Source organism: Genypterus blacodes, unplaced genomic scaffold, assembly GCF_046128005.1.
Source record: "Genypterus blacodes isolate CSIRO-AG114 ecotype Tasmania unplaced genomic scaffold, CSIRO-AGI_Gbla_v1 ptg000044l_1, whole genome shotgun sequence".
NCBI classification, from domain to species: domain Eukaryota; kingdom Metazoa; phylum Chordata; class Actinopteri; order Ophidiiformes; family Ophidiidae; genus Genypterus; species Genypterus blacodes.
Window position 1 is genome coordinate 7,167,448 of NW_027466857.1, and position 23,668 is coordinate 7,191,115.

General features: G+C 40.5%; 1 protein-coding gene across 4 annotated transcripts in view; it reads left to right on the plus strand.

The window, feature by feature from the left end:
• Nucleotides 1–23,668, plus strand: part of LOC142999399 (ecto-NOX disulfide-thiol exchanger 2-like) — a 131,415-nt gene that overhangs the window by 57,421 nt on the left and 50,326 nt on the right. For all 4 annotated transcript variants that reach the window (XM_076148938.1, XM_076148937.1, XM_076148939.1 and 1 more), the window contains one exon: nucleotides 7,041–7,187. In XM_076148938.1, the coding sequence (XP_076005053.1) occupies nucleotides 7,041–7,187 (147 nt within the window). The remainder of the gene's footprint in view (nucleotides 1–7,040; nucleotides 7,188–23,668) is intronic.

The following is a 23,668-nucleotide window of genomic DNA, read 5'->3' on the forward strand; positions in this document are numbered from 1 at the left end:
TTTCAGAATTGCAATGGTAAGGGAATGCTTTGAACAGTCAAGTCCAGACGTCCAGAAAAAGGACATAACAAATATAGGTTGAGGATAGCATGTAAGCACTAGAAAAGAGAAACAAAATTAAGAATCTGAGAAAGACAGTTGCCTATTTTCAGCCTAATGTGCCGGGAACTTGAGTATTTGACCGTGAGAGGCTTGAGTCACCTTCGACCGATGCCACTCGAGTGTAGGCCGTACTAGTTCGGTCCAGCCCGCTCTTCTTGCTTTGGTAGTTCAGATTTTTTTGTAAAGTCTTAATACGGCATTGAGGATTGCTAGGTGTGGAGCTCGCCATGGCTTCACTCACTTCACACAATGAAGAGTCAAAACCCCTCCCCCTGTTTGACGTAAGTTCTAACCCTTCCACTTTCCTATGTACGCCCTCACCTATCAGACTACAATTATTATTACAAATATAAATACTAACTACATTCTTACAATTGTGACAAAATATATATGAAATCTCAAAAGTGAGTCTCATCTGCAACTTAATCTATTTAATGTAGGAGATTTAAGCTGACTTTATAAAGAACCTAACTATCACGTAGCATCACATTTGCTTAAATTGATCCAGAGAACTATGCTATTTTTTGTAAATTAGTGCTTGGTCAGCTAAACGATGCATATAGGGCCGCAAAGAGCCACACAACCACAGTGCTTTTCTGTTTGTCTGGCAAAATCTCAGAGATGATGCATTTTAAGCGAATCTCCTCATGTGAGAAAGCATTAATAGAGTTAGCAAAGAATGGACATTGTCAATTGGCAAGCCTGTGGTACTCTAGTGATGACCATTTACAGCCATTTGTTTGCCATACACACATCCAGTCACACACAGCTCAACAGCTTGCTATTGCTGACACACACCGGAGCCAATGAGGCGCCCATTAACCGACCCTCTGGAACAGAAACACATTTACATATGCTTTGTGTCTTTCCAAAAAACTACACATAACGCCAACTGTATAAGCGAAGGGCATGCCTTTTCTCTATCTGTAGCATTAGGGCAACTGTGCCTGTAATGTCATACTATAATAACGATACACCGATTGCCCTTTGAGACAGGATCACCTTCGTACTAAAGCCTAATTATTGCTATTTTGATCTGAGAAGTGACCATATATAGGGCATGACAGTAATATCGGAAGATGACACTGATGGAATAATTTCCAAGATTTTGAGACTTTGAGGACATTAGAAGTGGGCTGTTCTAGGAGGAGCATCCTATCTTTTGACTCATGGTATGAGAGGCTCAAAGATGGTTACAGTATGCAATGCACTTAGAGGACACTTTGCAAGCATGAAGAAGCTCATATGACCTTTATCAACTGCTGTTTTTCAGCTAACACAAATACATAGTCACAGCAGTGGAGAAAGGGCACGGACCTTTGACAGTAGAGAGCGGCTTAGACTGCAAACCAAAGATTCTTAGTTGACTTTAATGGAATAGAAATGAGTGGGGGAGAGATTTAAATAAATTAACCTTCAGTGAATTCCCCAAGGCCTGGAGGAATGACAGAAGGGGACTCAGGAAGAGCTTTCCTTGTCACTGATGTTATGAATAATCATTACACGTCATTACGGCGAACTAGTTCTCGGTTCTCGTTCGGCTTTCATGCTAACCTGAGATCATTTTGGAGGCAGCTTTGGACACTGGAGGTGAGAATGAATCATTTGAAAAATGGTGAAACTTTAATTCAAACTCAAATTGCTTTTCCCTGGATTGTGTTTGTTGTACTTTGCTGCAGCTCATACGTAAGTATATGTCACATGCTGAGGATGGTGAAATTGGTAAATGTACAGTGAGATAATCCAACGCTTGCATCATTTGAAAATGTCATCTTAACATTGGAGAATAGATTAACCTTTACCAAAGTCCCTGCTGTAAAAACATTTTTTTTCCTGCCTACTCAGGATTAATTTAACCCTGAGTAGTTTCTATGACATCCGCTTAGACACAAAATGCTGCATTGTCTGGAAATTATCTGTATTAACTGAGGATATGAAGACAGACACTACTAGAATTTGTCAATGCGACTATTGGTTACAGCTAAAAAGACACATGTTTTGTCATCAGTCGATTTGGGAACTGTTGTGTTAGCCTAGATTTCTTAAATAAATTGTTACCAAGATCTAATCATCTTCTGAAGTGGCAATCCATGTGGTAATTGTTTTTTGGCGGTTTCTGTGGTGATGAATATTCATTGCTGTGGAGTTTTGCACTTCATTTCCCTGTGATCCCTGTGCAACAGTGTTGTCATTATGTTGCTTTCACTTGACTGGCAGCACCTGCTCCATTCTCAAATAAGGAAGTGTGAACTGTTCTTTTGGAATAAGTCAAGTTATTACAACTAAAAAGCAGAATTTAACCCAATGCCCTAAGAAGAACCATGTCCAGAGACATACCTCTTCTGGTTTTACAATAGATTCCCTGTCAGCTCTCTTAATTAGTGCTTCTGTGGCAATCTGTACAGTCCAGGCCTTTGTGTCTGGAGAGAAGGTTGAGTTTGCCTTCTTGCTTTGCATCACCAGTAAATGTGTTGATACATGCATTTCAAGCCATGCAAATGGAAGTCTAAAACTACAAATATACAGCGTAGGGAAGAAAATCTGTTTTTTGTATGTCATTGTAATTGCAACACCATCTCTTTCTTCTTTTGCACGTGGAACAGAACTAATAGTTAAGCCAGCAGTGAGTTCTGTCTCAGCATTTGACGACTCTCCATAGAAACAAGCACACTAAAGAGCATCTTGTACCACATCTTCCAGGAGTAGATCGCCGCAGTTAACACTGTCAGTAAGGTTACTATATTCAGCATGGGCAGTCCTCTCCAAGACCTCCTGTGATTCCATATTCTCAGCAACTCTATTATGATACACACTGACACGCCTACTTAATGTACTTGTTCGTAAGCATCACCAGTTCAGGCTGCTGCCTCAACAGCCTCTTAATTGTCTCCAGCTTTCTTACAGCAGAGGTTTGGCTTCACCTTGGTTTGAAGTCCCACACTCACTGTCAAGAACATGCAGCCTACATATGTTGTGTAGTGACCAAATCCTTGTAGCTTTGACCTTCCCCTTTAGCGAGAGTAGCCTCTGCTAACAGAAGCAGCTGTATTTGGGTATTAATCCTCTATGTTAAATGAGCAATACCCTGCAGGGCAGTACAGCTGTAAATAAAGGCTTCCTGTGCAGCCTTCGTTTGTATCATCTCCCCGTAGTTTTAACTGCTCTTTCTATTTGCTATAAATACGCTCAAAGTGAAAAGCTTGGCTAATGGCCTCATGAGAATACTGCAGATGCTTGGCATGTTTTTCCTTCAATCGCTCTGCCACATCAGCCAGACACCTTGTTTATTCATCTGCTAAGGGCATTCATAATGTCACAGTCACCAACCTTTTTATGGGGCTTGGAGCTGGTGCCTATAGTCTTGGGCCAAAACATGCTTTATTGCTTTGATGGCCACTCCAGGCTTTAAATAGAGCAACAAAGCTCATTTGATTGTGATGACAGCTTCGATACCAGAACTTTTCCATAAGACTTCATGGAAGCATTGTGACTTACCAGTAAGGCTAATATTGGATGCTGTAGGTAGTTTCACCAACTGCTGACAAACTGGACAGAGTTAGAGCATTTTAGAGTGCCTGCTGTGAGTCACAATCACCCATGGGTGGGTGGGGTGGTTGCAATACAGAAGGAGCCCGGCTGTTAACCATTGTGGATAATAAATCCCCTAGAACCCCTATTCTGCCGTTTGTAATCATCATTAACGCTTTGGCTCAAATGCAGGCCACCTTTACTAAACTTCATAGGCTGTAATTGGAATGTAGCTCACGTGGACTTGGGCAAAAGGGCATTTGTTTACAAACCACTGACCCCCTAATGAATCTTTTATGTGATACTGGTGTAAAGAATGCTAGTTTGTCTGTGTATAAGAAATGGCGAAATTCGTTGTCTGTTCCCAGCAGCCTGTCTGCAAAGTATTGCACTGTTGGTCAGCTCTCTGTACTAATCAATGAAATCTGAAATGACTTATATCCTGCCTATCTGAAATCCTGAAAGTTTAGACTAAGGGGAGCTGTGGAAAAAAGGATTCATTCTGGTTGGAGGACAACTCTGAACCTTTGGCTTTGCAGTTGCAATGAGCCAGTAACATTGGCAATTCTCCCTCTCTGCTGGACTTAACCTGATTAATGTGAAAAGATGTTTTTCATTTTACAGCATTGATTTAGCAGAGTTGCCCCTGCTGCCCCAGCTTAAAGCCCTGTAAGGTAAAAGTAGTGTTTTGCTCTCTTGAGTGTCGCCAAGGGTGCCGTTTTTGCTGTGTCGTGACGCATTTCCTTACCATTCCATTTTTTAAATAAAATGGTTTTGAGACAAAACTTGACAGACGGCGGTCCTTTGAGTAGAGAAATGACTGTACAACAGTTTGAATGATAAGACCTGTCAAGCAGATGTGCTAAAACATTTATGTCTTTTATGAGACAGATTGTTGGAGTTTAATTTCAATTTCATAAACATCACAGAAGCCTAATTATTTACTGATTATGATTATCAGAGAGATGAACAGTTTTCTAGATCGCCTCTATACACTTTCTCAATGCTTGCTAAGATGAATCGTCCACTACCATGGCAGTCCTCCCATTAAAGCGCTTGCCTCAAACAATGCTCTTCTAGTGCATATTTTCTCAACTACATATTTCATATCATACGTTTTATTGCTGATAAAGAGCTTAAGTAAGGACGACAGGAAATGAGCGCAAATATGATGCCAAAACAACCATCAGCAACAGAATGTATGTAAAGACACATTTTCACGTTTTCTTAATATTCGTGTTTCAATTTCTTCTAATTAGAATGTTCAAAATCACAGTGAAGTGATGGGAGTTCAACATTTGGTGGAATTCAGCTCATTCGTTCAGACACAAGTGGCATAGGTCATTACTGTTACAGTGTTTCTGTGGTAGAACAATTAATAGCAATGACTTCTGCTTTACTATATGATCTCAGGCCCTCCCATTTTGCAGAAGGACCCCACATTCTCCAGGGAAATCCACAGCGTTAGAGATGTATTAACAGATTGTAGGTCAAAGGCAGTTAAATGCTGTTTTAACGATCCACTGATCCACATTGTGTGTTCAATAGTCTTGTCTTTTCCTGGCTCACTATACTATTAATACTATTAATAGGGCAAATTGTGAATGTATTCTTGGTGACTTTCCTCTTTTATGTGTTACATCCTTCGTTTCTTACCCCGAGGTCATAAAGTTGGTTTTCAGATTCAGCATTTTTATTTCCTAAATTGACCCTACAGGCCTCCTGCCCTCAGCTTCTTGTCCCCACCCAGTCTCCTGGTATTTATGTTCATCCTCCCCTGGGTAGTGATATTCAGAGACATCACTCCTCCCTTTGGCCAGATGTTGAAGCTTAAACACTCCATCCGTCAGACTGCAGACACACAGAGATAGCACAGCAGACAGGGGCAATAACCCAGCCAAAACACGTTCATTATAAAGGTTTAAAATGCACACAAACAGACATCAGATGTACTGTAAGCATCTCACCCGTCATATTCAAATCTCACATTATGCTCCTTTGCTGGGTCATAACTTTCCAGTCATAGCCTCTGAAAACTTGACAGCTCTGATCCAAAGCATAAACCCAGAGAAAAGGCTTTCCGATGTATGATAAAATAATGATGTATAGCCAACAGCGGTTTCCTTGATGTTGGCTCTGTAGAGTGCTTATCTGAACTTTTGCCACTGAGCATATACAGTATAGTGTTGGCAGTGCTATCAGTCAAGAAAGATGGCAGATGCATCCCTGCAGACACATTACCAGTGTTGCAGCTCCAGCCATTGTGCACTATTTTATAGCCAAAGCATTTATCTGCATACAGAAAACCCTGACAACCAGGGCTGAAAGGGCGGGTCATCAGATATACGTGATTTTGCTTGAATAAAAAATAAAAATCATAATAAAGATACATTCCTTACTTTTTAAACAGTGGCACAGACAGAATTGTCTTTCCACAACTGTATGCCCGTCTCATGTAAGATTAAAATAGTGTCTACATTTCGTAGTTTAGATTAAAAATGGCACAAACTGAACAAAGTTGAGGTGATTGTCTTTGACCAGCAGTTATACAGGGTTCTGATCTGTTGTGCCATGGAGAGGAAAAACAAATCTAAGCGCAAACAAGAGTCATGAATATTTCATGAATGTAGACAGTCTCTCACAGACTTTGCTTTGAATTATAAACAAATACACCTCTCTTAAGATGCCAAAAAAAATAGCTGGTACATTTAAACAGGAAACCCCAGTTCATTTACTTACCATTTCCTGCGATTCAGGAGCAATTTCCACATAATTTGTTTTCATTATTTATAGATACTGTGTTCTTTTTTTTTTTATAACTGTTGATTCTGTTATTGTAAGAGAACTGAGCAAAGTAGAAATGTCAAAGAAAACCCTGCCCTCTGCAGAACAGTGTGATAAATTGGCCTTGTTGTGTGTCTCAGCTACAGTTTTATTTAGACCCCTGCTGTAGAATTACTTGTGTTTATGCTGAAGTTCTTTATTGGCTATGAAATATTTTGAGCTTTGAGTAATTCTTATTTTGGATGTAATTCAAAATAAGTTCCATTTTGCGTTCATTCGGTTTATTCGCATGATTTTATTTAGGAAAAGAGAATTGCTGTGCGCACAATATAGAAAGGCCAGTTGTTAAGTCTGATCCCAGTAGCTTTGTGGGATCGGGACATAGAATATAAAATGATTATAGTCTATCAGAGGTATATTCATTTCACTTGAATTTGACTGTATTATAGCCCTCATGGTTCCAGCCAGGTTGTTATGATCATTGAAACATCGCTGTTAAGGAGGTCTTAAGTGATTTGTGTGTCTGGTGTGCCAGAAGCTCAGAGGAATCCTACATTTGCTTTCACTTTATCTGGTTATGCAGTGTTCTCACATTTGTGGCACTTGTCTCTCTCTGTTTCTGTCAGGACTCAACGCTCTGCCTTTTGACCCATCAGCCAACAACGACCCTCTCCACTTCAACGGTTCCAGCGGGCCCCTGGTGTCGGAGTGCGCTCCTTTGGAAAACACAGCTGAGAATAGCAAGAAGAGGAAGAGAGCCAGCCTGCCTCCCGGTACTGTCAACACTTCACACCTTATGCCACTTTATCTTTGCGCTCCACAATGCTTATGTGTTCATCCACATTTGCTGTGCTGGTGTACTTAGACAACCTGTAGGATTAAATGCTATATTCAGAAGGGTGCAATGTCGGGCCTGAATCATAAATCATCCCTTAATTTTCATTCAATCATGTAAACAAAGATACCAGATACCAAGTCTTGTGACATGGTTACATGAGTAACCTGAATGTTCAGCCAGGTCAATTATCAGCTTCTCCAGCTGCATTCTGAGGAAACTGAGTTACACAATACATTTCCAGTGGCAATGGAACACTAATGAAATCCCTTCACAAAGGAAATTCCTGATCACTGCATATTTTTCTGTTCCATTTTATTGTTGCTCTGTTTTGTCAACAGCTCAAACTAGTGGGGCGGAATGCTCACACACACTGTGAATACAAGGTATAGGCTTCAAAGTCATAATGCCTCTTTAATTTCAACACGATTATGATGCTTAGAAACATAGGTACTGAGGGTGTGTGCTGCTGCAGGTACAATTGGGATCTGGTGTTGTACCTCTACATGCACCTCTCCATTCTGTACACGACAGGTGAACGCTCTCAAGTCCTGCAAATTCAATTAATATCATGAGACTCGAACATGGGCGTATCAGACAGACAGGGGGGACAGAGACAAAGAGCAAAAGAGGCAATGTCTGCTGTTTCTGCACTCAGCTGCTCTCTGGTTAATTAAACACTGGGATGCATTTGTTTCCTCCCAGTGCTCTGGCGGTGCTCCCACAGTCCAATCACATGCAGTTCAGGTAGAGTGGAAGCTGCCCAAATGTGTGAATGAGTGGGTGTGGGTGTGTGTGTGTGTGTGTCTGGGTGTGATCACCTTGTTAACCACCAAATAAACGACTGGCTCACGACCTTACTCATGATAGCAGGGTCTCTGTGGAGAGTACTTGTCCAAATCTGTGTCCTTCTGGAAGTATAGTTTAATCTCTCTATCTACCACCGCTCCTCTGTAGACATATGCGCATATGAAAAGCCACCTTGCACATTTTCTTCTTTGAGATTCCTCACAATCTTTCTCAACCAACATTCACTGTTATGGGAATTTTGGCATAATCCTTTCATTTGAATGCACAAAGGCAAAAAGTGCTCCGGCCGTCCAGCCTTTGTGGTTTTCGATTAGCTTTCCAATGTCCTGTAGTCCTGGTTGCCTGACCTGCTTGGAGGTCAAACAGCTGCAGCAGGACTGCTCAACCCCAGATTGTCAACAAGCCAACAGCACCTGCCACTCAAAACTCAAATTACGCCTTTAGTTTTCTGACACGCACTGACCTGTCACACAGACGGATGCATTGAGACGTATGACCGTATATGCTTGTGTTTCTATGTATTGGAGAGCTTTAATTACTTTTACTTTTACATTATTTCACACTCATTTTAATTAGTGGTGGGTTGCCTGGTAATGTGTCATATTAAAGAAGGATTTTCTAATTAAGGAATTAAGAAGCACTGGCAAATTAATTGCATTGGAACCAATGGAAGTAGAAGGACCCTAAAGACACTTGTTGTTTATTGCTGTCTTGGCAATGTTAATTGGACAGGATTAATGCTCACATTACTGAGGCACTAATTGACAAGTCATCTTTCTTTTTTTTCACATCAACCATATTGAAGTTCATGTTTTAATAAAATGCAACAGTAGGCATTGGCATTTGTAATATAAATAGTTAGTTAGTCCAATGGATTAAGGAGCCACACCCACTCATAGTTTAAGTCTTCACATTTAATAAAACCCTAAATATTCATGAGTGGTGGAGCAATAGAATATATGGCATCATCCCTCTGCCTAAGTGTAACATCTCAGTGACTCACCTTAGTGTTAGAAATAAAAGATGCCCATTTTACTTCACTGTCACGAAATTCTGAGAAGAATCAAAACACATCCCCTCCCTGGTGAGGTAATGTATGTCAGTGCATGCCTCATCTGTATGAACTGCTAAGAGCCCTGACAATTAGTGTGTCAATAAAATGTGTTGTCTGATTGTGAGCAATCTTATAAATGTATGGTTCATTATAACATAAATGTGACATTGAAGCGTACGTGTTTGAGTTGTCTGACGTCTCCCTTGTCAAATTCTCCACTACAGCACTGAAAGCTTGTTTTTTGGCAGTCATAATATAATTGGAGATATGCAAATAAGGCATTATTTTGTATGCCGTTATATGTGACGGGAAGAGTGAATATTCTCTTTTTCCTTTGTTGTTCCAAAACCATGTTAAGAAATGCAAAGTAACTTAAAAATCTGAAAAAGGTTTGACTGCAACAGCAGACAGTATTATATTTGTGGATATATCCTCAGATAAAAGCCTGTCAGAAAGGCTTGAGATTAAAGCCTCAGCTGTGTGTAAATATAGTCTGCCCTGCTGGTGATAAGACCTATTTTCGCTCTGCATCAACATGGTAAAAATTACCATTCCTTCTTTCAGTTATACATCACGGTCATTTACATTAGACCAAGTGACCAGGACAACTTTTTTCAACCAAAAGAGGAACTATTGTAGCAATGCTATGTGTATGTGTGTGTTTTTTTTCTGCCATTTTTTGTGATGTGATATCCTCCTTTTTTTTGCACAACCACCTCACACAGCAAAGTAAACCAGGCTTGAAAATGAAACTATACATACATGTAGTGTGGTACTTGAAAAACAGACCCCTGTCAGGTCGGGATGATCCAACTGGCAGACGGACAGATAGCAAGCACAGCACAAACGTCTTCCTCAGGCACACTACTCTATCTCCTGCTTGCCACAGCCGCCATGTTTTCCATAGAGAGGGACAGGCTCAGAATGCTAAGATGGATTTGATTTGGTTGAACTCAAGATCAGCCATTCTTGATTGGCCAAACTAAAACCATTACAAAAAAAATAATCTAAATGGCTTACACGAATTATGCTCCAGTTCAGTTGTCAGCCAGTTGGTGCTGGTGCGTTTTTTTGCCCTAATACCCGGAACTGCAGTATTTGTAACGTAATGCTAGAAAACATAGTTTGTTTATATTTAAAACCTGTTTCCCCATCACTGATCTCATTCTTCAGTGTTGTTTACCCCCTAGAAATCAATGGTGTAAGTTGCTTCGTCTTCAAACATCAGCTTGGAGAGCAAATACAAATGGCTTTTGCAATATTACCTCAACAAGACATCCCCATCTGCAGCAGAAAATGGTTTATCAAATGATGTTGCTCAGGCGGGAATGTCTCTGCCCTCCAGCACACTTGTCAAGTGCCATTCTGATTCTGTTCAAACTCATTTCACAGTAATTACTTTCATACGATTGGGACAACATCCTTATAACAACAAGAAAAAGGACAAAAAGACTTGATCAGTTCATTTGATACGTTTGCAGACAAAGCACCTAAAGCCGCATTGGCTGTAGGTGGGGGGGATAAGACAAGACAAGTCCATGATCAAGCTTTTTTCCCAGACAATACTGATCACTGATTTAATGTCTGTAGAATTGGCTGAGCTGGTACTATTTCTGCAGTCCATTTTATAGAAATCTTGCTTAAGAGGGCCTGCAAAAGCCATCAGTTTTGCTCATGTCTCAATGATACTCATAAATTAATGATTTTTATGGCTTACGTCAAAATATCAATACAATTCTCCTACTAGACACTCGGTTCTATGACTGTGCTGCAGTGCCGATTACTCCATTACTCTTCCCATTTTGCACTTCAGAATTGTCAAATGTTCCCATTTTCCATTTGTACCCTTTTATATTCCTTGAAGACAATTCGAAAAATGACAGGAGCTGACAATGCAGTTGCTCTGTGGCCACATGATCATAACACAGCCCTACACTTTTCAGTGCAACTGTTTTTGAGGCCATAACTCTGGATTAGGTAGGTGGCAAGAAGCAACTGCTTGACTCAAAACCGTGAGACATCAACTCTCGAAAGCTCATTTTGTTTTTATTTAGAAATTCCCATATTAGATCCCATATTTTGTAATGTTTGTGATCTATCAAATAGGCAATAGTACAAAATGAATATCTTAAGGTGGTATGCTGTCAAGCTTTGCACCTCCATTCTTATTCAGACTTACAAAAATGACATATTTGTATTTACCAGGTTGGAAAAAAGTTTTTATCACTGTAGAACTACAATCTATCGCTCCTCCCTGATTGGTGCAAGAACCAATCGGAGTAACTAAACATTAGAAGTCTTTGCAGTACACCTCCAGTGAATGAGTCTTTCTCATTACTGGCAGGTCGCTGATTAGAAATTGGCATTCACTCGGCCTGCTCCGACCTCGCTGTCTGCTGTCAGTTATTGCTGCCTGGTAGCTTGAATCCAATGCCTGACCTGCAGCTAATTAATGGGCGTCTAGAACAGCTGGAACTGCAGGTTTACTAGCTTAGAGGCTCCATTTCTGTCTGGCTCCAGGTCTGCTCCTGTCTCAGGTTCTCCAGCTCTATGAGGAGGCTTGATGGAGCACCGCCTCATTAGCAACCATGTGGATTAAGTCTCGTTAAGGAGCTCTAATGGGCACATTTTTCTCATTATAATTGCCATTACCCTTCGTTATCAATCATACATGCCAGCACACATACCAACACAAACCATCTTCTCAAAACATAATACAACTGCAGCTTTTTTTTACTGTTATTTATTAATAGTCTGAAAGGACAACAACAAAATGCTTGTTTGACAGGCCCATGAGAAATTCATGACATTCTAGACTCCATGCCACCCTGCTGACAGATTATTCATTTATACTGATTGTCTTTAAAGCACCACACGTTCAAGGCTAAACAACAAACAGACAATGCATAATTAACAGCTCTCCCTCTCAATTTGCTAGGGTCGATAAGACCACAGGGTCGGAATACAGCACAACCTAAAAATATTCCCACTGAAGCTTTGGTAATCTTTTGATTTCCCAGTACATATGTAACCTGAGGACATGTTTTATTGTAAATAATTGTACATCTACAAATGTCTCTTGTGTTTACGGTTTATCATGCAGACTGCTTGCAGTGAAAGTATTCTTTCACATCTGTCGATGTCTTTCCACACTAACTTTTGTTTATTTCAAAGTGCTCTTTGAAGATGAACACTTGGCCTTAAGCAGAATGGGTTTTAAGTACCCTTGTAAGAAGGCTGTATGAGTGGAAACAATATTGCATAGTTAACTGAAGCCAGTTTTCAAACCTAAGCCCTTGTGGTATATGGATTTATCAAAAACAGTTTTAGTACCAAGGCTAAAGCAATCTCTCACACCTGTGCTTTTAGTCTATGAAAATCAATTCATTAAATTTACCTCAAAGGCCAGTTCAGATTTGTAGTAGTAGCAAATAACAGAATCACTGATTGAATCTCCCATGCATTAACCTTTAGTGGGATTCAAGAACGAAGGGCAGTATAAAAGGCTATTGATTGCTCAGGATAAAGGTTAAATTCATTAAACCAAAGAAAATACAGATGCATGTTAAGAGTGGAGGCCAATTCAACTAGGCTTTCCAATATTCCATTGTAAATACTAAAGGGAGATGTGATTACAAGGTGTTGAACACATTTGAACAGAACTAGCAACTTGATGTGATTTTGACTCAGGTAAGAGCAATATTTGCCAACTGGTAGTGATCAATAGATATCAATAAGATTTTCTCTGGGAAATCTTTCCGCGGTCTAATTTTTCACTTCAATTCCTGAAAAAGGCTCACATCAAGCTTACTTCGATTTGTGCTCATTTCAATCTGATTTAAGTCCATACATGACATTTTGAAAACCCGGTTGATTGCCTTAATTGGAGTATAATCAACGTTTTAAAGTGCACATATACGTATTGATTTCACCATCTGTTGTCAGGGTTTGCACCTGAGAAGCACTCTCAACTTGCCTTGTTACTGTATGCTGAATGTTTCCATTGGCTCACACAGGCTGTTTGTGTGACAGCAAAAAACAGAAATGATGTCTTGTAAAGTAATCACACTTATGTCTTTAATGTTGTGACATTATTTGGGAAGTAATTGATTTTGTTTGAGTTATGTGTCGTCGACCCAACAATGGCAGGGCTCTTCTTATGTAAATAATATGAGGGGCCACTTTAGCTGACAGAGTTGACCGCCCGTTTAAATATATTGCAGTGTCATTGTCACAGAGTTATTGTGTGTAGTATTTTGGTGTGGGTGTAGAGTGTCCTGGCGCCTGGGTGTGTTGAGGCCGACTCTGAGCAAACTGCTGGAGATCTACAGCTTGATGTCAGTGTTTGCGACACTGAGGCCACATAGTGACACAGAGGATTAGGAAAGATGCTGATGGATGGGAGACAAAGGATGGCAGGCTGATGTTAAAAACCAAGTCATTAGCTTGTACAGACATGCAGGGGAGAGTATAAAGGTTAATGAAGTAATTTCACAGTATGTAGCCTGCAATCAGCTGCTACATGGGGCAAATGCTTCTGTTGTATTGTACAATTTTACATCTGTGCATGTTTTAACACTATAAGGGAATGCCATTTTAAATAAGTAATAAGCTGCAAAGACATGAAATAGGACTATGATTTTTCTTTTAAGATTCCACTGCTTCAGTAAGACAGAACAGTTGACAGTATGCCTCTCTGTGTAGTATGGAAATGCATGGAAAGACGCACTGTAACTCTTTATTGTGTGTGTGCGTTTCTTTCCCTATATGTAGTGCACAAGTTATCTGTGATAGATGGGAGTGATGGGAAAATGGATACATAGATGGCACTCCCTATCTAGCGATCTCCTGTACCACATGGCTACCTGATTCGGGAAATTGTGTTTCTATCACTGAAAATTGTAGTGTTGTTTTACACATTGCCTGCCTCTAATGGCTACTTTTACTCCGGGACAGCAAGTCTAGAGGGAAGATGAACCATTAGGTCTCAGTCAAAATGTTCTCTCCCCATCAGTCTTGGGGACAAAGCTACCTAAGGAGAATTGAAGCCAAAGTAGTTGTTGCAGCCATTTTCATAAAATAGTTCCAGATCCATTTTGGCTTCTGTCTCTGCCATTTTTCTGATATGTTTTCTAATCGGGGCAATTCCTGCAGGCTAGAAATGAGGAAACTGGCTGCACAGCTCCAACTGTAAAGTTGTATTTTCATTTTTTCATTTCATTGCCCCCCAATCACTTGGGGGACTCTTCTGTTTGTTCTGGCCCTTGAATTGTAGGACTTCAATTCTTGTTTGCCCAAAATCAAACAAAACCACAGTATCCAAAAGCATTTGAAACAAATGCAGAGAAAGACAAAGCTGTAATTCAGTACTGCCTGTGTCCTCTTATATCCTTCCTAATTTTAGTTTGAAACCGAATCTGCCATTTCCTGTTGAGAGCATGTTCCCCACCAGAGGAAGATTTAACAGCTTAAAGGGTTCAATTACCAATGTTGAGGCATTTTATCTCAAGACTTTTTTGTGAAGGTACCATAAAATAACCATGGAATTACCACTTTCTGAGGTGGGTTGTGTTGCCTGATGAATTATGTACCTTGCCCTGCTGGGCAAGCTTAGTTTCAGGCATACATTTAATCTCAACTAGCCTTGTGTGTTTTGATAGTAGATTGTAATACTCTGCTGTGTTGGACTTACATTACTTCTGACTTCATTTATAACTGATATGTTATCACATTTTATAGGATGTGATACTCATTCTGCACTCTGACATCCATTGTCATGGGGAGAAGCTGTTGGAATCTAATTTTAACATCTGAAGTATGCACATCAAAAAGACATGACTCCCCTCTTCCTCTGTCTATTTCTCCTTCCTCTCCCTCACTTCTAGTGTTGTCATCTGATCAACACCAGCTGCCTCTCAGAAGCTTACATTAGTGCTCTTAGTGCTCTTAGGCAATGCACAGGTTACCAGGTAGACTAGCACAAGTACCTTTTTCCTTTACATTTAAGTTTCTTCAGACCCCCTAAACCCCTTGCGTCATCACTGCAGTACATCTAAAAAGGCTCACTGGTACATCCTATGAGTACTACTTACTCATAGGGTGTCACATGACCATAATTCAAGGCAGATTGGCCCATTTAGTATGTACATAAACAGTTCTTAATTTCAAGAGCTGCAAGCATTACCAAGAAGGTGTAGGAAGCGAGGCTAAGAGAACAGAGAGGACAAACACAGTTTTTATAGCATCTTTGAGAATGGCTCATGGGAGAGCTGCAATGTGGTTGATCATGAACTCTGAGCTTGTGATTATGCATGAAGGCCAAAATCATGGATATGCAGTATTACCTCCAGCCTGATGTTTTCCTATTGCCACTGTAGTCCAACTCTACAGCTTAAAAACATACAAGCATCTGACATCTGTGTTCTCAGGGTGCTAGCAGCGACTCACACCTCAGCCCTTTGTTATCATGATGATAACCCATTGCACAGCATGCTAACTGTGAACGTATACTTCCTTATCATAGTTTATCAATTGTCGTTTAAGTCCTCTTGTTTTATCACCTTTTTTTACTTGGACTTGGTGATTTCCTAAAGGATGCCAATCTCCATATGGAGGAACGTTTATATCAGCATTTTAAAAGGCCTGATGGATTTAAAGAAAATCTCTCAATTTCTACTCCTTTCCTGTCTGGCTCTCATTCTAGATCTGTCACATTCTCTCCTAGACATGTTAATGAGACAAATATACATTGAGTTTCTCCATGCCAAGATAGGTAGATAAATAGATAGATGGATGGATAGATATACTTTATTGCAGTCGCGACTTACATTGCTCAGAATTTGGACTACTGATGTCCCAGTTCCTTTATTCAGTATCTGTCTTTCACCTTGCTTTTCCTCTGACATGGTTCAGTTCTCCTGGGGAGGTGAAGAATCAAGATGACAGTGTTTCAAGTTTCCAAAGGCTCCTTTTCCTTGTTACACTTTGCATACTGTGCAAGTTGTGCAACTGGCACAGAGGTATTGCCTTATCTTAAGACTTAAATAGGAGTCTCTGACATGAATTGGTGGTTTGGTTTTCAAAGGTGACGTATTTGGACATTAAGGATAAAAAAGCCAATACTGACATGCTGACAGGCTTCAATTCAAAGAACTGTTTTCATTCAATTGAATTTTTCGTAATCACAGCAGACCATTAAAACACACCGCAGTTGGATAGATCATAGCTATATTGGTATGATCAGATATGACTTGTGAAGTTAGTGTATTTGCTGATAACTGCAGTTTCAAACTGAAGTGCTACAAGGAGAGCCAGGCTGTTTTTGTAGTGTCGGTTCATATATATATTGCAGAGGCCACAGGGTATTGATGTTTGTATCAAAGCAACTGTGGCTTTGTTAGCAATCTTTTGATGTTTCCCTGCTTGGTTTGGCTCCCCTCTTAGGTGTTTGTAGTGTATGAGGAGGGGTAATGAGTTTAATCTAATGTCAACACACCAAATGATTGGGTTGTTAAATTCCAATGTTTGTTATATTAGGGTATTGACCAGAACAGTTTTAGCCATTTATCAAGAAACCCGCTAAGCATCTTTTAAGTAGTTTTCATTACTTCTCCATCAGGTTTGTTTATCTAGCCATCCCTCTACACTCGGCCTTATGTTGCTTTCAGGTAAAGGTCTCTATTCTAATGGGCAGGAAAAAGGACAACTTTGTTGTTGACACAGGGAAGTAAAAGTTAACTTTTGTCTCGTTCATACTTCCTGCATAAAATCTGTGGGCAGCAGGTGTGAACGCATGTGCCATGACCAGTCTTGATCAAATCCAATCATCATCTGCTGTGGTCACATCTAACACTCCCTTCTCAGTATTTGAAACTGATTTGAAATGGAAACGCATTCCAAAAATGCAAGAAATCTAGACGGCAGTTCAAAGTTGACTATGTCAGAGTAACTGCGTCACATTAGAAGCTTTCAAGGGTTCTTAAGGTTTGAAGTAAGGCCTCAGTAGAAAGTAGGGTAGTGGTAGGGTTTCCATTTTCAACACAACAGATCTCATTACAGTTCCAGGAAAAGTGTGAGGCTTTTTAGATGAGTAAATGTCTGAGTGTCGAACTGCTTGACCAAACATTCTGAGCCAGTCATTTTGTCCTGCAGCACAGCAGATGGAAATGTTCACTGTTTAGCCCATGTATTACCTATGAAAGATTACCAATGGAAATGCATAAGGTCACATCACACTACACCACAGGGAAATAGTGTTTTGTGATCCAATGGAAAAGGGAGAACGAGGTATCACATTTTCCCTCTCCAGAAGCTCCACATTTCTGCCTTTGTGAGTATTTCATAGCTTAAGTGGACCATGCCGCCATTATAGGAAAGATGAGCCACTGAAATAACCACAATGACCTCCATTCTAAAACCCTTAGTACAGAAGCACTAGACCATGACTCATTCACTGTTCATTGACGCTGAGGAGGCCACTGGCTTGGACGGTATATGGTCTTAAAAGCAACCTAAGCTTCCATGTTTCTCCAAGATTTGTGATACATTAACTAGTTGATGTGTGGGGGTTTTTTATGTGCCTGTGTCACAAGAGTGGAATTGTCATAGCATACCCTCTCAATTTTCCTATTACTGTCCTAAGTAGTGGCAGACAGGAGAAACAAAAACATGACGCAGACATGAGTAACCGTTTAAGTTGGATACTGAATGAAAATGGAAGGAAGTAATTAAAGTAGCTTTGCGATTTTTAGTTGGTATCAAAACAGCCGTTCAGATAAGTGCTCCATGATTGGATAGAAAATCCAAACAATGCATTTCGACACCTCTATTTGTGGGTTTTCAGATATTATAGAGAACAGCTGCTGAAGCATGTTATTGATTCCTGAGAGGAGATAGGTGAACAGATGTTTGAAAGTGGAAAATAATATATTCTTTTTGTTCTCTGCCTCAGGGAGTTTTGAAAAAGGACTAACTGTTTTTTTAATCTTTCACCATAATCAATCTGAGAAGCCTTTGTTACAGAGGCAAATGCATTGTGTTCCACACTTCTCATTTGTCTTTGATTTGGTTTTAATATCTTGTCAGCTTCTGTATGCAGACTGAACACAAACCCAGCTGGGGCCAAGTCCATAATGAGTGAATTTTGTAGGAGTCTAGTCACCAACTGTCAAAGCGTACGAAAATATTACAGTCTGGAGGAAGTGTGAATTCTTACTGGAAAGCTTCCTCTTCTGAACACTTGCCTTCCGCTGCTCTTGTCACGACATTGCACCGACGGTTGTTACTTTGACAGCAGACTCGAAGCTGCCTGGATCGAGAAGCGTGGCCAGATAAGAGCTGCACCAAGTTCACCGAGCTGTTGACATATCCTCACAACAACTCCCTGGGTCATAATTGGCTACTGCTGATAAGATTCCCATGTTTATAATTGGCAGCTGCTGATAAGCCACTGTCAGCCGCTGCAGTAGCCAGCAGCATGGTGAGATGACAACATCAGGAATAGGTGGGCGGACATGACTGAGTCAAGGCCCTGAACCTTGTTTTCCAAGAGACACTTTCCCAGCTTGTTGTTGCCAGGGTGACATTAACTGGCCATTATTGCATTCCAGTTGTAACACACTGAATGCTCGGATAATTTGCTAAGTGCCTAACTGTAGCTTGCAGCTACATCCACAGGGGCACGTTTACTGTAACTGCTGGCTGACCTGCTTTCAATTGATGTGAATATGTTTACAAAAAAAAGTGTCCACTCCAGAATGGCTTCCATTGCAACAAACCTCATTGTATTGCCTGCAGGGGAGAAAGTAGTGAACAGAGATTATGTCAATTATGACCCAAGTATACTTTTAGATGTCCTGTGAAAGCGCCTTTCTTTCATTTACTGTAGCTGTAAATCTTATATCCAGGGGGCACCAGGCCACTCATGCCACAAAGGCTAATTTTTCTTCTGTAACCCAGTTCTGCACATAGCGCATTATTCGGCCGACGATGCATAAAACCGGGGCACTTTTTTCATGAAATGTTAGCCCATTTGGTCAAGTTTCAGGCTGCACTCATACATTTAGCAGATGTTTCTGCTGGCAGAACGAGTCTGGAGTCTCCTGGGTTTAAGCTAAAACTGCTGATAAAGGCATTTTTGTGCTATTGTGTCCTTATCCAAGATCACTGTGTAACACACTTAAAGAACCCCCTTCTCAACCCACCAAACTTATTTCCTGTACTTCTTGATCTACAAGCTATTATATCAGTGTGCATCATGCACAAAAGCATTCAGATAGATTTATTTTTGGTTTTGATGGATCATAAGGAGGTAATTATGCTTCTGTTATTGGTTAATAACAGCATTACCTTGCAATTTACGTCATCTAAAATCCATCTAGAGCACTTCCATCTCCAGAGTCTGTCTAATAGGTGTGTGTGTGTGTGTGTGTGTGTGTGTGTGTGTGTGTGTGTGTGTGTGTGTGTGTGTGTGTGTGTGTGTGTGTGTGTGTGTGTGTGTGTGTGTGTGTGTGTGTGTGTGTGTGTGTGTGTGTGTGTGTGTGTGTGTGTGTGTGTATCAAGATTCTCTTCATCTATTGGTACGCGAGGAAAGCAAAGCCTTGTGCTCTTAGGAAACATTGTAATATGACCTGGTTGTGTATCAGTGCTAGTGTTCCAGTCATATGGTGAATTCTCAGGCACTATTCCATTATTATGCCACCGTTTGGCAGCGGGTTATGTCAATGGTTCTGGCTAAGACACTGCTTGGACAGCAGTGTGTCACTGCTGTCCAATTTTAAGCTGTGATCTTAATTACTAGACATTACTTTGGTTAATGTTTAGAAGGTTGAAGCCTGTCAAAAACTTCAATTAACTTCAGGACTCAGCGGTCGCATAACCATGCCTATCAAAGATGTTTTCTCTCGTGTCCCTTTGTGATGTAACACGTCTCGGAGACTTTCAGACACAAGCACTGTTTTCCCCTTCACCAGAACAAAGAATGACAGTCCCCCAGCTTGCTTTTTTCATTTTTTTATGAGAGCTCGCTCTCGTCTTCTGACAGTTTAAACTGCAAAGGACAGAAAAAAAATAGTATTTAAGAAGAGCTGAAGCTTGTTTTTCCCCCCTGTCCTTTAGGCATCAATGGACACTTTCAATTTGTGTGTCCCGTACTCAACAAGGCTGTGACTGTGTAGTGACTATTATCTAAACTTCTACAGGGCTTGAAACTGAATACAGGCTGTGCCATATCTAGATGATAGAGACTTTTAAAAAATACTCGGTAAGGTATGGTTTTGTATTTCAGCAATAACAGTTTGAATGAAAAGGTACAATATATGAAGGTCGATTGACAACTTCTTACACCAGTGTAATCTCCTTAAAGTCCCAATTATGGACCAAAATGAATTGTAGTTGACGCAGTTATTTATTTTCAGCATAATCTTGTACTAAGTATTGTATTTTATCATAGTTTCAAGGTTTTCCTGTGCTGTCCAAAAAATCATTCCAATGAGTATGACTTCATTATCTGAGTCACTGTGGTTCCATCTTTTTTGGTGAGGTGAATATTTGGTGGATGCAGCACTGCTTCAAAGCCACAGCCCTGCCTCCCCCCCCCCCCCCCCCCTCCTAGTACTATTTTAAGGCTTTGAGTATATATTTGTTTTTCCAAATTTATTTTTCCAATACTCGGCTCCCAAACCTTTTACATTGTGGTTGGTTGTTATAGCCTGATGTGCAGTGAATGAATTGGCAACTGGCAAGCTACTGCTAAATGTTTGCCTCAGCTCACAGCCTTGTGCTGGGTCTGTTGTGCCTTCACTTTATGTCAACTACTTGGATATTTTACTTAAGCTGTTTTCTTTTTTCTATCAACCAAGTACTCCCGATTTCTTTCCGCTTTAGTTCTGCACTGGAATCTGTCCTGGCCTTATTGTACTTAACGTGGCTGTGTGACCATAACTTATCCATTAACCAATGCTACGGTTACACAGTAGTTATTAGTGTTTATTTTTGCATTCTCTTTTATTACTACGCTGCTAAACAGCCCCTAAAACTAAGTGTCACCAATCGCACACAAAATGTAGTTGAGGGGCACAAACACTTGCCTCTACTATGCCTCATTAGTCCTTGTGCTCGTCCTTGTGTGTCAGGCTCAGCACTTATCATAAGTAACACTAGCAGATCCTCTTGGGTCCTCCATTTTTCATCTGTGCCGTCAGCCACGTTGTAACCTTGGGTCATCTCTGTAATTTCCCTCTTACTGCCTGTTATGTTGTCAGATATCTCAGTTGGGGTTTCCCCTGCTGTTCTGTAGCAAATCCTCTGGGGAGATGGAGACTATATGAACTGACAACACTGACAAAGAAATTAACCAAGGACCTCAACTTCACTTTCACATTGCCTTCTATAGCAATTAATGTGTTGGCTTGGGATTGCCTGTATTCTGTTGTCTTCTTAAAAGTTGGCCATTTAAGACTAAGAGTCCTAGGGCTGCAGTTCATTGTCAAGTCAACTTTATTTGTATAGCCCAAAATCACATTCAATGTCTCAAAGGGCTTTACAGGCCCACAACATTAGGAAAATGTACGACCCCGCCCAAAGCTCTTCGGGAAGACATGGCAAAACTCCAGAGAAGAGGGAGAGAGACAGGCAGAGAAAGACAGAGAGAAGGATAAAAGCGCAATACAGTGCAGTCCTATTATTGAGAGTCTCACCTGGGGCAGCAGCTCATACAGGTAGTCTAGTTTGGGGGCAGTCAAGTTATGCAGGTAAGCTGATGATGTTGCAGAGGGGGTAGCTTGGCAATGTGGATGGTGGGAGGTCAGTTGGGATTGCAGACAGATTAATAATTTGCAGGAGAACATAAATGACATTCCTGGCAGGTAGGCAACACAAAATATTCAGCATAAACATGCCTAATGGGCTTATATATCCTCCATCTTGTTTTGAGCAATGATGTATATGTCATTAAATCTAAAAAGGATATCAAAGGGCAGTGAAAGGAAAGATAAGATAAATGAAGAGGAAGTGATTGTACAATTAAATGGAGATCGTAACATTTGTGCTGGAAGACTTGTATCGATTACTAAATGTTTTTCTTTCTATCTTCAAATGAACTGCTGGCAGCAGGATACTTGATGAATGGCTGTTCCTATTCCAATACCTCCGTCCTGTGTTGTAATTATGGGCTGTTCATGATGAAACTCATTTGATTAATGAAGGTTAAAAAGGATGAAAAATGCAGGGAGGTGGAAATGGCAGTAATGTAAACAGTTCTTAAACACCGGAGGAGAAAACTCAAACCTCACACCTTTCACCACTAACACTGACTGTGAAATTGCACATTAATGGGCAAAATACTAAATCCAGGAATGCCAATCAGATGTGGCTGTGGAGGAATTCTCTTGTTTTCCTGTGAACAAACCTCTCAAAGGCATGAACACAGAGTTGTGCTGTGTGCTTTACATCACATCTGGGATCAATTCAAATGCACAGATGTTCCATTTCCCATCTGATTCAACCAGCATGTATGATACACTCTTATTTCTGTATGGAAATGATGCTTTGTCTCCCCCAGTGGGTTGGTATTTATCATTCGCTCTATAGGAACCTCTTCCTGGATTCAATCCCAGTGGGGGACATTTCTATGCGGCGTTTGCATGTTTTCATCATGTCTCAGTGGGTTTCCTTCATGTGCCAAAGACATTAAGGTTACCTAACACGAATGCTTGTGAATAAAGACATCTGCCAATCTAATAAATGGTATTTAAATTGGCAGTTGGCAAGAAACTTTCAGGCATGTTATTGGTCATCTGTCTGTGCTTTTGAGTCTAGCATCAAATTCATTCATATATGGAGAACACAAACACATAGGGTTGTAGTTGTACATACACTGCTGTTCCCGTGTCATAAAGCGAAACTAGCGGTTCAGGCCCTGTATGTTTTATACTCGGTTAACTTGAAGTGATCAGATTGCACCTTGTATTTCTCTACCTGAAAAACTGATCTGCTAATGGTGCCAGTTTCTTCACATTTGTTCCACACTGTTTAAATTACATTACATGGCATCTATATTCAGTGATGTGACAGCTTGGCAATCATGGAGAATATCTGATCCATCCTGATTGCGCTGTTGCTCACTCACACTTGCCCTCCAGTCCGGTGGAAGACAGAAGAGGCTGTACATCATGATGGGAAAAGCATTTCTCTTGCTCAGTAATGACATCTGTAGCAGTTGTTTCTTTCAGTGCACATGTACAGTGCCAGATTGCTGTTTTGTTAAAATATAATGCTCATCACAAACTCTGCTTGTATGCTTTGAGCCATATGTTTACATGGATCTTCCTACAGTATCGTGTAATGCTCCTGTGATTTATCATGCGTGTTTAAATTAAAAAGCCAGCCAATGACGATGAAAAAAGGGAAGGAAGTGCCCAATGAAATTCTGTCTCCAGATTTACCAGCTGTGCTTTCTCGCTGATGCGACAGAAATCCAGGACAGCAATCACCCTTTATGTAATTGGACATATCTACTGCACCGTCAGTGTGGACAAAGGGTTGTCAACAGTCATTTC